Source organism: Hirundo rustica, chromosome 10, assembly GCF_015227805.2.
Source record: "Hirundo rustica isolate bHirRus1 chromosome 10, bHirRus1.pri.v3, whole genome shotgun sequence".
Taxonomy (NCBI): Eukaryota; Metazoa; Chordata; class Aves; order Passeriformes; family Hirundinidae; genus Hirundo; species Hirundo rustica.
In genome coordinates, this window is record NC_053459.1 from 10992318 (window position 1) to 11009014 (window position 16697).

Sequence of the window (16697 nt, forward strand, 5' to 3'; positions counted from 1 at the left end):
TACATCATCAAAATTATATATCAGCATGGGTTTATGATGCAGCTCAGAATTGCAGTTATGCTTGTTCCTATGTGTTGACTGTATTTGTCATGCAGCATTAATATATTTGAGTTATCAGTGAGTAGCTTTCCGGGTGGATAAATCCAATAGCCCCAGAGTTTAGAGGCAGCTGCTGCAGTGTTTGATCTCTGGGTGCAGCATCCAGCCAGACCTAATCAACTGCGTATGGAAATGCTTGCAGTCATCTCATGGTTCCTCCCAGGGGAGCTGATGAGCCAGTTGTATGGGAGTAGAACTTCTTTTCAGATAAATAAGCAATAAACACTCCACTATAAGGGGAGCATTTCTTACCATGACCACCTTTCTCATTTCATGCACTTCATTGATTTTTCTATTCTATTTTTAAGTATAAATGTCTCCTCTGATGTTAACTTCTTAAGGATTTTTATGTTAACTGTCTTCATGATTTCCTGTTGAGTTCAGTGCATGTTACATTTCATGGTTTTTCTCTGCAGATGACCCTCATGTACAGTATTCTGCAGTGAGCAGCTTTGTGTTTCTTCGTTTCTTTGCTGTAGCCGTAGTCTCACCTCATACTTTTCATTTACGACCTCACCATCCAGTAAGTCTTGTGAAGCTTTGTTCTGTTTTATTCATACCCTCAGATCTGTTGGTGTGGGAAGCCCTAAGTTACTCTCAGTAACTGGGAAATAAGATGACTGAATGTCTCTAGGTTCAGTTTCCAAAGGAAGTAAGATATTTGCAATTCTTAAACCATCAGACACTTCAGTCTTTACGGAGTGTTCTCAAACGATGTGGAAGAGCTTTCAATATTAAAAGATGCTCTGCATTTTTTGGGAATGTCCTTGGGCAAAATAGCAACGTGACTGAGGGTCCTCTAAGGTAGAGGCCTGAACTGCCTTGGTTCTTTCCACCAAGGAGGTAGAACATCCAGACATTTATTGCCATTTGGGTCTCTAGCACAGGTTGTAGCGTTACCCAGTAATTGGTTGGTGTGTTTACCCTGGACTCCGGTAGTTGCAATGAATTCACAAATTTTCTATTTTCATTTGTCAAGTAGCTACGCGATACAAAAAAAAAGTCAAAGACAGGAATATCAAGATTAAAAAATCCTGTATTATTTTTCACATTAAATACAGAAAATGTATGAAATCTGCTGCTCCAGAGGTTATCATTATTACCTTATTTTATCTACTTAGGTGTGTTGTGCCTTCAAAAGAAAAAGATACACTTACTCAAATCCATTTCTTTGACATTATTCAGTTTTTTGAGTAAAAAAGTGACAGGATTTTAACACTTGAGGGTTAAACATCTAAAAGGGAACAGCAAGGCCACTTTCAGAGGCTGTGTTTATAACTCTGTATTAAAATGCAATCCGTGAGGTAGCAAACAAATCAAGGAAAAGCGTTAAAGACAGTTTTAAGTTTCACTTTTTATTATGAAAACTTGTACCATTTGTCCAGGCAATAGTTCATTATGTTTATTGTTCAGAAGTTTCTTAGATGTGTAGTAATGATTACAGAATTCAAGGGTTTTAGGTGTTTTATAGGTAAAAATATTTCCCCAGTATTAATACTAAGTTCTAGTGGTAGTGACTAAAATACTAAACTCTATGCAGTAGCTAATAAACTATATAATTTTTTTGTTGGTGGTGGGTTTGTTTGTTTGTTTGTTTGTGGGGGTTTTTTTGTTTGTTTTTGGTTTTTTGTTTTTGTTGTTGTTGTTGGTTTTGGTTTTTTGTTTTTTTTTCTTTTGGGGCAAAGAAAAGGAATGAAGATGTACCAGATTTACTGCATTGTGAAATATAGTAACTTTTTTGACATTTGAGTTTTTTAATCAGTTTTAGCTGAAACAGAAAAAATGTGACTTCTAAATTTTGTTTCATTGTTTTAGGATGCACAGACTTCTAGAACATTAACTCTTATATCAAAAGCCATCCAGACTTTGGGGAGCTGGGGAAGTTTGACCAAAAGCAAACTTGTAAGGCTATTGAAATTCTTTCTTATTTCAAACATTTCTGTTTATTGAAACTTCATATAAGAGTTTATTTATGTCAGTATACTTTTCCTTTCAGTCAAGTTTCAAGGAGACATTTATGTGTGAGTTTTTCAAAACATTTCAAGAAGAAAAATTTACTGAATCTGTTAAAAAGGTACCTTTCAACTATATTTTTTTTTATTGTTGGTGTATCTGATCAATCTTCATTATTAAAAAGTTGTGTTAGTGTTCAGTTTTCTGCTAGAGAGAAAAAGAAAAGTTGTGGTCTGTTTCAGACATTAAAAAAAAAAAACGAACCAAATAACAACCAATAGCAAAACCAGTGCATTTAAATACACTAGTTACACATAGTGAACTAAGCTAATTTAGTTTAAAAAGTAAAGTGTACATTTTTGAAAGAGATTTTATTGGCTCTGCTGTTCAGGAACTCATTAAAGAAAGCTTGTGTGACTTCTGGGCATCCCTTGGTCCATTGTTCCAAGGCTCTGCCATATCTTTTCATCTGTTGCATAAAATAACTATTCTATTCAAGGAGAAACTGTACATTTATATTTTCAAAATAGCTTTTGGGGTTTTTGTGTTTCTGAATATTGTATATTTATACTCCCTTTGGTTTTTCCTCTTAAGTTCCTGGATGATGTTTCCTCTACTGAAAGTAAAGAGCCCAGTGGTGTGAGCGAGCCAGTACATCTAAAAGAAGGGTGAGTACATCTTGAATTTATATTGTCCATAGCAAAATTGACTTCAGTCTTTTTTCATTAATGCCATATTCAAATTAATGCTTATTAAAATGTCTGATATACTGTAAAAATTACTCTATTTTTAATTTGGACAATTCTTAGTGTGTAGAGTAAGTTTAAAACAATAGCTGCAAACTTTCATAACTCATATTTTAAATACTTAAAAAAATAACTAAAAGCAGCTGAAAAGCTATTGAAGACTTCATTACTGTCACAGTTCAGTGTTTGCTCTGTTTTTGAGGATCGTTAAAATGTGTTTTTAAAGAATATTATTAACTTAGAATTATTCTACCTCCTGTATAAGCCTGGCTAGCTAGATATTCTGCCTTTAAAGTTAGATAGAAAACTACCCTGTAATTGAAATATTTAACATTTAGTGATAGAATGCTGTTATATAGTTTGAGGTGAAAGTCACTCTTCCTAAGAAATGAACTGTCTTTTGCTTGATGTTGATCGAGAATAGGTGATGATTTAAACAACATTCTTGGGGAAAAAAGTATTTCTATTTATTTGAGAAGCAGGCTTATGAGAAGAAAAGATTTTTCTGTGCAACAGGCATCCAAATTTCAAACAAGGAGGAAACATGTCTCTAAGATACTGAATGGAAATAAAGGAGGACATTGTAGTGGATCAACACTTGGTTATAGTGATAAATGATGGTGGTTGTTCAAAACAAAAGAGTTAAAGTGTACTAAATGCACTTTGTCTGCCCTTGCTGTTAAGCCATGTCCAGTGTCATTTCATTGATTCTCAGTTTCTGACCCACATAAGGCCAAGTACAGTCACATGGAGAAAGTGGCAGGAAAGAGAGAATGTTCTAGTTAGATACACTTTATTCCCTTTTGTGAAAATTTGGAATTCTTGATCTGAGTAAGTTACATATCCCCTCCAAACTTGTTGTTACAAGCACTGGCCTGGACTGTGTTTTTCAAACTCCTTTCCTGTTTTTGGAACCCTGTACACAATCACCATTTTGGGAGGTAATCTTGAGGATCTGTTGTGAACAAGTAGTAGAGGGTTTTTTAATGTACAATGAAGTAGATTTTTACATGGCTGCATGATGAACAACAATGTCTTATCTCAATAAATGGTTTTGAAGAGTAATGGTTGCATTTCATTTGGTTCTGTCTTTACAGAGAAATGTACAAAAGAGCTCAGGGCAGGACTCGGATAGGTAAAAAGAATTTCAAGAAGCGATGGTTCTGTCTAACTAGTAGAGAATTCACGTACCACAAACAGCAAGGTAAGTAGTGTTTTTTTACAATTATTTTTGTTTTTCAGTATTGTCTAAGTGTTTGTAGCTTTTTTGTGCTTTTAAAAGTGTGTGATTTTTTTCTTTTCCTAAAATACCTATGATGTATTTTAGTTAGTTTTGCCTTGATTCAATCAGGCTTCTGTCTGATTCATGCCTATAATAAATACGCATATTTTTAGAGCATGAACTGCGATGTCAGTGCACTGAGATTGTAAAATAGTTCTTAAAGATTACTTCACTCCTCTCATTACAATTTTTTACAGATAAAGAGCCAATTTTCACTATTCCAATCAAAAACATCCTTGCAGTGGAGAAACTCGATGAGAACTCCTTCAACAAGAAAAATGTGGGTCAAAAGATAATTTATATGTAATTCTTGATATGATCTTTAAATAGAAGATTGTAAATTAGCTTACAGAGTTAATGAAACCCCGTTACCAAACACTTCAGTGAAAAGTCTTTTATGGCTGAGGAATAACAAGCTGTATGCAGTGTCTCCAAATATTCTGAACGTGGACATTAACCTGGAAATTTGGCTGTCTGCACCAAGTTTTCTGACTGGTTGTGACTTTGCTCCCCTTGCCAGATTTCTGGAATGAAAGTTAAAACTACGTGACCTTATTACAAGGAACTTGATATTCTACTATGTACTACTAGAAATGTAATATTACCAAACTTGTATTTATTCCTTTTGGTGAGAACTTCCTACAGTCCCTTCAACAGCTGAGACAGTTGTCTGTGCTCACGGTCTCATTGTGGCCTTGGAACAAATATTGTTATTTGTGTTCTTACATCAGTCCAAACATCTGAGGCAGTGATCAAACAGCAGCTGTCACTGAGGCCAGTGACGGCTAAAGGAGAGACTTCTGGGAATCTTCTGTTGCTGTCAGGATATGAAGCATGAAGGTCATGCTTCGTGAAATCTGGGGTCACACTAAAGATATGTGGATGGAGAGGACGGGAGATGCATCCTGTTCTAATTTGTAAGGGTTCTTTCTTAGATGAGGAAGTGGTGCAGACAGAACACAGAGCTGTTCTGGGGGGCTTTTCTCCTCTGTGTAGTTGAAAGAGGTGAAAAGTCTGCTGTTCCCCCTTGTCTCACTTTCTGTCTTGAGTTTGTGGAATTGCCTGAGCACTGGAATCTATTTCGACCTATTTGAAGTTGCTCAGTAACTGGATTTTTTTACTCAGCGGCATAATGCGTTTCTTCTACAGATGTTTCAAGTGCTTCACGGAGAAAAGCCTCTCTACATCCAAGCAAATAACTGTGTAGAAGCCAGTGAGTGGATCGAGGCTCTCTGCCGGGTCACGAGGTGCAACCAGAAGAGGCTGAGCTTTTACCACCCCTCTGCTTTCCTGAACGGGAGCTGGCTGTGCTGCAAGGCCACGGGCGAGAGCAGCCAGGGCTGCGCGCGCTGCACCGCGTAAGTCCCCGCCGCGCTCCGGGAGCTGCCGCTCGCTGCAGCGCGGGAGCGGGGCAGCAAGGCTTCTCCTGGCGAATTCAGCAAGCGATAGCGCCAGGGATCAGGCACAAAGTGCCGGATTTCTCTGTTTCTTTGTGTGCCGCCCCGTGGAGGTAACCAGCTCCGCGTGGCAATCACAAATACCCAGTGGCTGAGATCTTTTCATGCGGAATAATAGATTTCATTCAGATGCCAGGTTGAACGCAGGAATATGACACACCTAGGTCATCCGTATGAAACAGTTAAAATAATTGCTGCACAAAGTCCAGCCTGGAAGTCTCCTCACTGACTTCGTCTTGTTTTATACGGTCACTTTTTTATTTGAACTTCACATATTTTAAAGGAGTGCCCTAAGAAAGTCAGCTAAAAAATCTTGGATGTAGATTCTGACAAATCATTTAGGGTTTGTAGGCATGTCAGAATAATTAATAACATCTTAAAATGCTTTAATGTCTTTTTAGAAGCTGCTGATTTCTGAAAACAAACAAATGCTGTGATTTCTTTTAAAAATAAATTTATCCTTACCTGGGTAGGTTATATAAACTGTGTACTAAGTTTTGTGAAGCTGTCTATGAGTGATAAGCGAATTAAAAGGCTATGTATATTGAAAAAGAATCAGTTTTAACTTGCTTTCAGGAATTGCTGATACTGACTACCTGTCTCTTCTTCCACCTTTTAGGGATGTTCCTGCTGATACTCAAATTGAGATTGATGGAGACAGAGAGACAGAAAGAATTTACTCACTTTTCACTATCAACAGGTCTAAACTACAAAAGTTGGAAGGTACTCAAATGATAATTAAAAAAAATTACATTGATACTCGGTTCTAATTCTTTAGGCCAAGAATCTAATTTTGAACAATTAACTGAATTTAGTGATTCACCTGAAAATAGTAGAAAGTAGAGAAAGAGACTGAATCTTCTCAATGCCCTGATGTCTGATATTCTTCAGGCATTTCTTTACAATAAATATTAGGCATTGTTCTAACTGAATTTACATATATGTAATATTTTTAATAGTTTAAACAGAGGGACTGCAACTTGTAGGTGACTGCTTTTCTGCCTTTGCTGTCCCTTTCCTGACTATGCGATGAATTCTATTAGACATGGTTTTGCTGCAAGAAAGCACTGAACTTCTCTTAATGTGGGGAGTTAGATGCTCAAGATGCTCAACACACCTAGCAGAGAATGAGCTGTAGAATTGTAAATATTCTATAAATTCTATAAATTTAGTTGATTCTGCCTCCTGCTTTTATCTTAATCCATTTTATGTATAAACCAGAGTAACTTTACATTTCAGAATTTTGGAGTTAGCATTTGCATAGGAGTTAGATTTGGTTTTTAATTGTTGCAATTCTAAATGGGATGACTGTGGTTGTTTCTGTAGAGGCTTGTGGCAGTATAGCAGTCTATCAGGGTCCTCGGAAAGAACCAGATGATTATTCCAACTTCACCATTGAAGATTCTGTAGCCACTTTTCATACACTTCAGCAGATAATAGATATACTAGAAAAGTTGAGTGAATCACATGAAAAATACCAGAAGAAGAGATCATCTAGTGCGAAATATGGCAGTGAGTAAGTATCTTATGTAACTTTGACATTGATAAACTGTGTTTTGAGAAAAATAAATCATGGGACGAGGCCAGACAAGAGAGGGGTAGAGATAATGAAGGTAGAGTTAGACAACACAGACATGGAGAGAATAAGGTACATCATTTGTAGTAAGGCAGCTTTTTACCAGTTGTTGAGGATGTGAGTTCTTCTGGTGTCGATTCATCTGTTCCTGTTCAGATTCCTGTAAGTGGATGCAGTGACTCTTCTGTTCCCTTGCAGCTTAACGTTTGAAGTGCACGCAAAATTTATCTGTAACAGTATGCCTACCTTCTAATTATATTTTTTTCCCAAAATTTTGATTAAGTAATTGAAGTATCCAGTTACATGAAACTGTCAAAAATTTACTGCAGAAACATATCTTTCAGGTAGTATATTTACTGTTTGTATTTCACTTGCTGTACTCGATAGTAAATACTATTTCTTGTGAAGGTAAAAACTCTGCTCTTTGGAGCACTTCTTTTAATTCTCTTCAGTCCTGGCTTATGCCTCTGCAACACCCCTAGCAAGTTTTTAGACTTCTTCTTTGCATCTGTAAGGATTGATTCACCAGGAAAAAAAAAGAAAAGCTCAAACCCTGATTTAGTTTGCCTAGGTTAGTGTTTGACCCAAGTTGTTCAGAAAAATTGACTGTGATTTTGAAGACCCATGTGAAAGTAAATGAGGTTTTTGCAAATCACTAAATTTCACAATTAGTGGTAGAAATGGCTTTTTTTGCTTGATAAATTAAAATTGCATGATGAGAACTAGAAAGCAAATGATACTCTTAAAACGTATTTACATATAATATTTTGGTTTTTTGCAGAGAAAATCCGATTGTTGGAAAAGTTTCCTAACCAAAACAAACTGGCCCACTTGGATAAAAAAAAGAAACTGGAAATGTTCTAGAGCGTTTTGGATTTTTGTTTGTTTTCTTTTTTAATTCATTATATGCATTTTTACAAAATATTTAAGAATGAACATAAATGCTAGTTGTGTTGACAATCTATTTAATATTTAATAGAAAAATACCTTCTTGGAAATCTGGTCTTTAAGGTTTATTCTCATTTTGCTGAAGAACTTGAAGTTCCAGGTTCTTGAAGTAACAGATGTGAATAAGTCTAGATGTTGTTTTGCCATTGTTGTCTTATTGGAAAGAACTTTCTAAACAAATAAGCTTTTTCATGGAAGAAAATCCGCACTGCATTTGTTGGTTGGATTACATCTCAGTACATACACTGCAAACTTGCATGCGTTTACCATGAGTGCCTGCCCTGCTGATACGGAGCTCGAAACAGAAATCCCAGGATCTTATGATGTGGAAAAGACCTGAAGCTTCACACTCGATACCTTTGACTTATTTTCTCCTTGTATTAGGTGTTGTCAGGACTTGATTTATCTACAGTTGAAGTTCTATAGAACCATGCAGTGTGCTGCAAATAATCTGGACATCAGATACCAGTGTTGGTTGTGTCATTAAGTACTAAAGAAGAAATCAGGGAATTTACGTTGTACCTCTTGTTTACATTTGGAGTGAATAATACGTGGAGTGACATTAGACCACTATTTTCTTTAGCATTTTTTTAAGGTACATATTCTTCCTTAATCTAAAAAGAAATGCAGGGTAGTAACATTCTTGTTAAGTAGGTTTGCCTACAGATAGAAAAATTTAAGTGTGAACAGATTGTGGCTAAGTACTGATCAATTAACATCATCCCATGTGTGATTTAATTTCTTGTTTTTATAAAAAGTAATAACTACGTCCAGCTGAACTTTTGACTACAAATCTAATAAATAATCTCTATTATAATCACTCAAAGCACTTTAGATATCTGGACTATCCCAGATTATTTTTAGATACTTTGTAGTATCTGCTTGTTATGATCAGTTGAATGATCAACATTGTTTTGTCTTTAAGCAATGCTTCAGTGAATATTTTTGTATCTTTAGTTACATGGATTTGTATTTGCCACTTAACACAATTTTAAACTGGCATTCCTGACTTCAGTAAGATTAATTTTTGCTCACTTCGTCTGAGAAGTTAGTTTTCTGCTGAGAAAAAGTCTATGTATATAACCAGGAAGAAGCAAAGGTATTACCGTGGCAGCTTTGCTTCATCAGTATTAAATACAATGGTACTTGTTGGAATATTATTTTTAATAAAAGTTGTATGTGGTACTTTTATTTTTAAAGCATTTTCTGTGGGGTCTTTTGTTGTTTTGCTGGGTGTTTTGTTTTATTTTTCCAATCACAATTTGGCCAAATGAATTAGAATAGAAATCCACACTGCTTGAAAGAGTAAGATGTTGAAATTACCATACATTTATTATACTGTTGTAAGAAGGCTTTCTGTAATAGAAGCCAGGAGGAAAGACAGGATTGAATTTTCTCTGGAATGAATGTAACTTGTTAAAATGACTTTGGTTTAATACCAAGATATTTTAGAATATCTGGGATTCAGTACTAGGATCTGCAACATCACAATCATTTAATCACCTCAGCTGGTTTTGCCTTTTCCTTTTTTACACATTTGATGTGTTCAACAGGACTTTTATTTGCCAACAGTTACAACTGAGGGAGAATGCCAAAACCTGTGTTTTGCCAAGGTAAAGTTTAATTGCCATTAATCAAAAGCTGCCATTAAATAAAGTTGAATGTGGCTGAGTGTCAGGATTAGGTTTTGTTGTACCTGAATTAACCCTGTGGCAAACCCTCTTCCTTGGAGCCATTTTCTGTTGTTTTTCAAGTCAAATTTATGAAAAAATGAGCAGCATACTCTTGCAATGTTGGGGTTTTATAATATGCACTTTTTTTTTTGTTTTGCTTTGGTACTGGAATATTGAGAAAAAACCCCAGAAGGCCATCAAATATTTGTGACCATTAAGATTTGATTCCTCATTTTATAATGTTTTAAAGTGCAGTAGATGTTCTAGAATTTAATTAGGTACAAGTAGGATGATTAATAATAAAAGTTGCCTTCATTTTGATTAGTCTAGAAGAGTGATGTTATTCAGTAATTAGTTCTGTTAGGATTGTAAAAGTCTTAATGTTATTATGATGATGTATTGTTGAATGTATTTTTATTTAAATTTTATTTTCTTATCAAGACATTAAAATGTTTTGTAACATTGCTTGAGAATAACTCAGAAATAAATTACAACAAAGCTGAGATAAGCTGTGTGTTTACTGTGAGACCTGGCATTTGAAATGTTAGCATTTACCTGAATGAATGGGGGTTACATACTGCACTTGGTATAGGGAAACCTAATTGATGGCAGGGGCAGAACCCACCAGAATTAACCTGGGGGAATTGGCATCTGCAGCATTGTTGGGTTCTGAATTGGTGGTTCATCATTTAGTGTAAGAGCATGCAGAGAAGCCTTGGGAATTTGACAGTGTTTAAAAAGTTTGTAATGATAAGTTTGATGGGTTGAAAGATAGCTGGTACTGTGTTGTGAGGGTTGGGGGACTCATTTTTCTTCTTGTAATTCATTTGTGTTCCACTACCTGTGCTGTGTACCAGTACAGGCTGTAGAATTTGTCAGAACTATTTAAAATATATTGCATATGGAAAAACTGTTTACTTTTCTCAATCTGCCTTTTTTTTTTTTTTTTTTTTTAATGTAATCTGGGCACTTTTTTGCCACCCTCCTGTGCTTATGGGTATTTTTTATAAGGAAGTTTTGTACAAGCACTTTTTAATGCCCTGAGGTGTTTTGTTTCCTTGTGCAGAGAACGGACCTGTTGTTGCCAGCATGGAAGCTTCTGTCAGGAGTTACAGTGCAAACCTTCCAGCCATTTTGGAATTAATTTTGATTAATCTGAGGTAAGATGTATTAAGGCCCAGTATGAGTGGTCACTGTATTCATTTGCAGAGATTAGAAAGCAGAGGAGTATGAAGTTGGAAGTACTGGAGGAAATATTTTTCTGTGAACATTAAAAAATAGAATTGTACATATTCTGTAATGATTCCTTTCTTTTTTCTGCTAATATGCTGCCTTCTCTAACCATTCCAGTGACGTGAGTTTTCTCTAAGCTGTGACACCAAGAGGGCATTCCCATTTCAGATCTGTCGATGTGCCACTCAGGGACATGGTTTAGTGGCACACTTGGCAGTGTTGGGTTAACAGCTGAGCTTGATGATCTTAAAGGTCTTCTCTAATCTAAATGATCCTATTAATAAATGCATGATAAATGCTTTACAAGACATTATCTTTAATTCCTGGCCAACTGTATGACAACGTCTGTAACATTTACTCACATGTAATAAGGACAGATCCTGTCTTGTGTTTAAAAGAGTATGCACGTGAAATCCAAATCAGGCCAAGCAACTTCTAGTAGAATGGACAAATGCATGCAATTTACTTGAAGTTCTTACAAATACAGAGGCATATTTAAATAAGGTTTATGTGATTTATGCACTTTAAATGAATCAGAAATTCTTTAATTGCAGTAAGGAGAGTATATCAGCGTTACTGTGTCCAGCTGTGATGAGGCTGCTGCGGAAATACTTTCTGTATTCCTAGGGTTCATCATAATAAACAATGTTTAAAAAAAAAAAAAATCAGAATTGAAGAGTAGAGCTGTAAGAATTGGGAATATAGCCTTTAACTCAGCTAAATTACTTAAAAAGGCACTTCGTGTAGCAAAATCAGGGACAAAAACATTCATAATTGGTTGCTTTATAATCAAAATAAGATTTAAAAAGATCCAGTGGCTACAGCGTTCATGAAAGGCCTGTGCTTTGTAAGCATTTAATTTGGTACAGCAATTACGAATTTTAATTAGGTATTCTTGGGAAATATATGACCTTGCTCTTCTTTCCATACTGGGTAACCTAAGGCACTATGCTTTGGATAGCAATGTGAATTTGAAGAGTCCAAGAGAAAAGATATATAACTTTTTGAAACACTAAACAATGATTTCTGTGACAACCAAAATAATTCATCTAGCTTCCTCCTGAATAGTTCATTTATTTTCCAGTTGAGTTCTTCCATTCCATCATGGTGTGACATTTACATGGGTTTGTTATTTTATTATCATTTATATATATACTTGAACTTTAAATGCATTTTTTGGCACTACTTTGGCTAAAATCTAGAAATAGAAAAGTAGGTCCAAGTAAGAAAAAGGGTTTGTGACATGGTGCACCGGATATAACATCTGCAAGTGTGAATAATGAGAAGATAATGTTTGCCTGTGCAACACCTTCCAGTAATTTAAATATGTGAGCAAAGGGAGATTCTATGGGCAAGTTACGTGGCTTCTCTTTCTAGTGTTTTTATTTTTTGTTTGGGGATTTAGGGATTTTTTTGAGGAGGGGAGGTCTGGTGTGGATTGGAGGGTTGGATTTGCTAAGAGTGGCTTTTGGGGTCTATCCTGATACTAGGATCCAAGTATCAGAGAAATGCTAAAAATAATGACAGACTGTGCTACTTCACAAATTTAGAGGAAGTGTCCATATTTCAAAATAGGTGGGGCCTGTGCCCCCACACAATTGCAGAACATAATTTGGTTTCCAGTTTTCAGTTCAGAAAGCAGTTCCTTTCTCAAACAGCTAACTGCAGTTAAAATAGGCAAAATTTTATCTTCACAGGTTTTCTAAATTAAAGAATGGATATGAATAGACATCTAACCTGAAAATCCAGCACTGTTCAGAGGTAATAGTAATAGCTGAGTTTTACTCCAGAGTAAAACAATTAGCAAACAAAACCACAGTATAGAATTCCATAAAGTCAGGGATCTTTGTGTCTTTGGCTTTTAATCTCTGCTGCAGGAGACACGGATGACCCAGGGTGTTGTGTGAAGAATGGAGATGTTCCAAGGGTTTAGACTTGATTAAAGCAGCTCAGCAAAGTCAGGATTTCTTTAGTCTCTTGTGACACAGGGTTTTCCATTAGAGCAGAGAGCTTCCTGTGCAGAAGTCATTAAGTCATTATTTTTTTTAATAACTTCTGTAAGGATTTCCCTTCTGTGTATGATGTGTCATGAACATTAATTTACTTCACTTGAAGAGTAAAGCACAATGCATTTAAGAATTGGAATTGCTGCTACTTCTCTGCCTTTGAGCTCATTTCATTCCTGGACTTTGATGTTCCTGCCCAATCACATACATTTATAGGAATATCAGGATCCCTTTGCTACGCTGTGCAGCAGTGTATTTGTGTGATTTCTTCTCATCCAGCAAGATCCTCCCAGTGCGAAAGCATGCACTTTATTCCACATTTTCCCCCCTATTCCTGTTGAGATTTCCTTTATGTTTCTGCATGCCTGCTCCATGCTTCTGTTTCACAGAAATGGTACCTATCAGCATTGGAGCCTGTTTCCATTTTGGCAATTGCATCTGGCAGCTTCAGCAAACCCTTAGGAACTGCTACAGGTGGGTTTATCACAGGTGGTGGTGTGCTCATACACTGCTGTTCCATGTGCTGTCTTCCTCTCTTGCAGCCCCACTAGCCAAATCTCAGCTCTGTTGGCCATTAATAGATCATTATGTAGCATATTCCTATTGGGAAAGAGGCACAGAGAAACACAGATAACCAGAGTTTAAGAAATAGTTTTGGCAGAGAAATATGCTTAAATTATTTTCTTTGGCAGATAAATTGACACAGTCCTCAAGTGTTTTGATATATGTTAATCTATTGACAGAACAAACAGTAAGTGGGATAATACAGTCCAGCACATGCATCAGTTGGCCAAGATAAACACGTACTTACATAACTGTTCTTTGCATTATCATAAAACTGACATTTTTGTAAAAGCTTTGTTTTTAATAAAAATAATTTTCACAGAATCATGGAATCACTAGGTTGGAAGAGACCTTCAAGATCATCAAGTCCAACCCAGCCCCAACACCTCAACTAAACCATGGCACCAAGTGCCACATCCAGGGATGGTGACTCCACCACCTCCCCAGGCAGACCATTCCAGTACTTTTTCAATCTTTCAGTAAAAAAACCGTTTTCCTACATTTCCTTTGGTGCAGCTCAAGACTGTGTCCTCTCATTCTGTCAGTTGCTGCCTGGAGAAAGAGACCAACCCCCTGCTGGCTACAGCCACCTTTCAGGGAGTTGTAGAGAGTGATAAGGTCACCTCTGAGTCTCCTTTTCTCCAGGCTGAACACCCCCAGCTCCCTCAGTCATTCCTCACAGGGTTTGTGCTCCAAGCCTCTCACCAGCCTCGTTGCCTCCGCTGGACGCACTCAAGTGTCTCAACGTCCACCCTAAACTGAGGGGCCAGAGCTGGACACAGCACTCAATGTCCTTCCTAAACTGAGGGGCCAGAGCTGGACACAGCACTCAATGTCCATCCTAAACTGAGGGGACAGAGCTGGACACAGCACTCAATGTCCTTCCTAAACTGAGGGAACAGAGCTGGACACAGCACTCAATGTCCTTCCTAAACTGAGGGGACAGAGCTGGACACAGCACTCAGTGTCCTTCCTAAACTGAGGGGACAGAGCTGGACACAGCACTCAGTGTCCTTCCTAAACTGAGGGGCCAGAGCTGGACACAGCACTCAGTGTCCACCCTAAACTGAGGGGCCAGAGCTGGACACAGCACTCAATGTCCTTCCTAAACTGAGGGGCCAGAGCTGGACACAGCACTCAATGTCCTTCCTAAACTGAGGGGCCAGAGCTGGACACAGCACTCAATGTCCACCCTAAACTGAGGGGCCAGAGCTGGACACAGCACTCAATGTCCATCCTAAACTGAGGGGCCAGAGCTGGACACAGCACTCAGTGTCCTTCCTAAACTGAGGGGCCAGAGCTGGACACAGCACTCAATGTCCTTCCTAAACTGAGGGGCCAGAGCTGGACACAGCACTCAATATCCACCCTAAACTGAGGGAACAGAGCTGGACACAGCACTCAATGTCCACCCTAAACTGAGGGAACAGAGCTGGACACAGCACTCAATGTCCTTCCTAAACTGAGGGAACAGAGCTGGACACAGCACTCAATGTCCTTCCTAAACTGAGGGGACAGAGCTGGACACAGCACTCAATGTCCACCCTAAACTGAGGGAACAGAGCTGGACACAGCACTGAATGTCCATCCTAAACTGAGGGGACAGAGCTGGACACAGCACTCAGTGTCCACCCTAAACTGAGGGGCCAGAGCTGGACACAGCACTCAATGTCCACCCTAAACTGAGGGAACAGAGCTGGACACAGCACTCAATGTCCACCCTAAACTGAGGGAACAGAGCTGGACACAGCACTCAGTGTCCACCCTAAACTGAGGGGACAGAACTGGACACAGCACTCAGGGTATGGTGTGGCCAGACCAGTGCCAAGTACAGGTGAAGAATGACCTCCCTGCTCCTTTTGGCCACACCATTCCTGATCCAGGCCAGGTGCCATTGGCCCTCTTGGCCACCTGGGCACACTGCTGGCTCATGTTCAGCTGCTGACACCAGTGCCCCCAGGTCCCTTTCTGCCCTGGCACTGTTCAGCCACATTGTCCCTAGCCTAGAGCATTGCAGGGGGTTTTTGTGGCCAAAATGCAGGACTTGGCACTTGGACCTATTAAACTTTATTGTATTAGACTCTGCCCATCCATCCAACTGCTCCAGGTCTCTGCAGAGCCCTTCTACCTTCCAACAGATGGACACACGCCCCCAGCTTAGAGTCATCTGCAAATTTACTAATGAAAGACTCAATGCCCTCATCCATGCTGTAAGTAAAAATATTTTCAATTCTGTGTTTTGGAGTAAACAAACTGGAAAAAGAACAACAAAAATGTCATGAAATTGCAACAGGAAAGAAAGAAGGAAAAAAAAGGAACAAAAGCAGGCTATTTCCAGGCATCTCCATTCTCAAAGGGTTTGTGAAAATTTATGCAAGGCATTGTATATTCTCTTAAACTACTGTCTGTGCAATATTCAGAATTTAGTAAGGTGTATAGAAAATAAAAATGTTCTTACAAGGCAAAGATGCATCTGTATTCATTTGAAATGAGAATAAGAATATGAACGGAACACTTAGGGCCGTTACATCAGTTGGGTGTCAGACACTTGGAGCTTTGAATGGGTATTTTTTACATGGAGACAATCAGAATTGATGAATTACACTGCATAATCACATTGAAATTAAGACAGAAATTCGATTATAGATTGTGTAATATAAAGCAATATCTTAAATTTGGATACTTAGTATTACAAACGTATTCTCAGCTGACAAGTTCTTCTTTTCCCATTCTGTACCACACAATTGGCTTTAATTCTAGCTGAACAATCACTTGATGGGCTGAAAGGAACCTGTTTGAGTTCTCACTTTTAGGTACTCAGTTTGGAATGTTCTCAGTGAATGAGATGATCAAATGCCCAGTCTGAAATAATGTGGTTTTTATTTACAGTTAGAAACAATTAAATCCATGTAGGGAAAACCCTCTGAAAGAGCTGTAGTGGTTTGTGCCACTCTCCCTTGTGTGACCTCCGTAATGTCATGTGTGGCTGCAGGGGACAGATGAATTACAGACTGCCAGAACTCCTTCTCAAAAATGGCTTGAATTTTTTCTTATACAGCTCTTTAGGTGATAAAATAGCATGAAAATAATTTTTAGGTGGGAGGCTATCTCTTTATTTCTCTACGGCAGTATGGACAGTCGGAGGTGCCTGTGTCATATT

General features: G+C 37.9%; 1 protein-coding gene across 4 annotated transcripts in view; it reads left to right on the top strand.

Annotated features, from left to right (window-relative positions):
- The window catches only part of RASA2 (RAS p21 protein activator 2), a 45153-nt gene extending 34914 nt beyond the window's left edge, over positions 1-10239 (top strand). For 3 of the 4 annotated variants that reach the window (XM_040074649.2, XM_040074651.2, XM_040074652.2), the window contains 10 exons: positions 516-622; positions 1915-2001; positions 2096-2173; positions 2647-2720; positions 3896-4002; positions 4278-4360; positions 5230-5438; positions 6157-6260; positions 6864-7053; positions 7895-10129. In XM_040074649.2, the coding sequence (XP_039930583.1) occupies positions 516-622; positions 1915-2001; positions 2096-2173; positions 2647-2720; positions 3896-4002; positions 4278-4360; positions 5230-5438; positions 6157-6260; positions 6864-7053; positions 7895-7925 (1070 nt within the window). In that variant the 3' untranslated portion in view covers positions 7926-10129. Of the gene's footprint in view, positions 1-515; positions 623-1914; positions 2002-2095; positions 2174-2646; positions 2721-3895; positions 4003-4277; positions 4361-5229; positions 5439-6156; positions 6261-6863; positions 7054-7894 lie in introns of all 4 variants that reach the window. The other variant, XM_040074648.2, reaches the window with a different exon arrangement.
- Positions 10240-16697: the final 6458 nt, after the last annotated feature.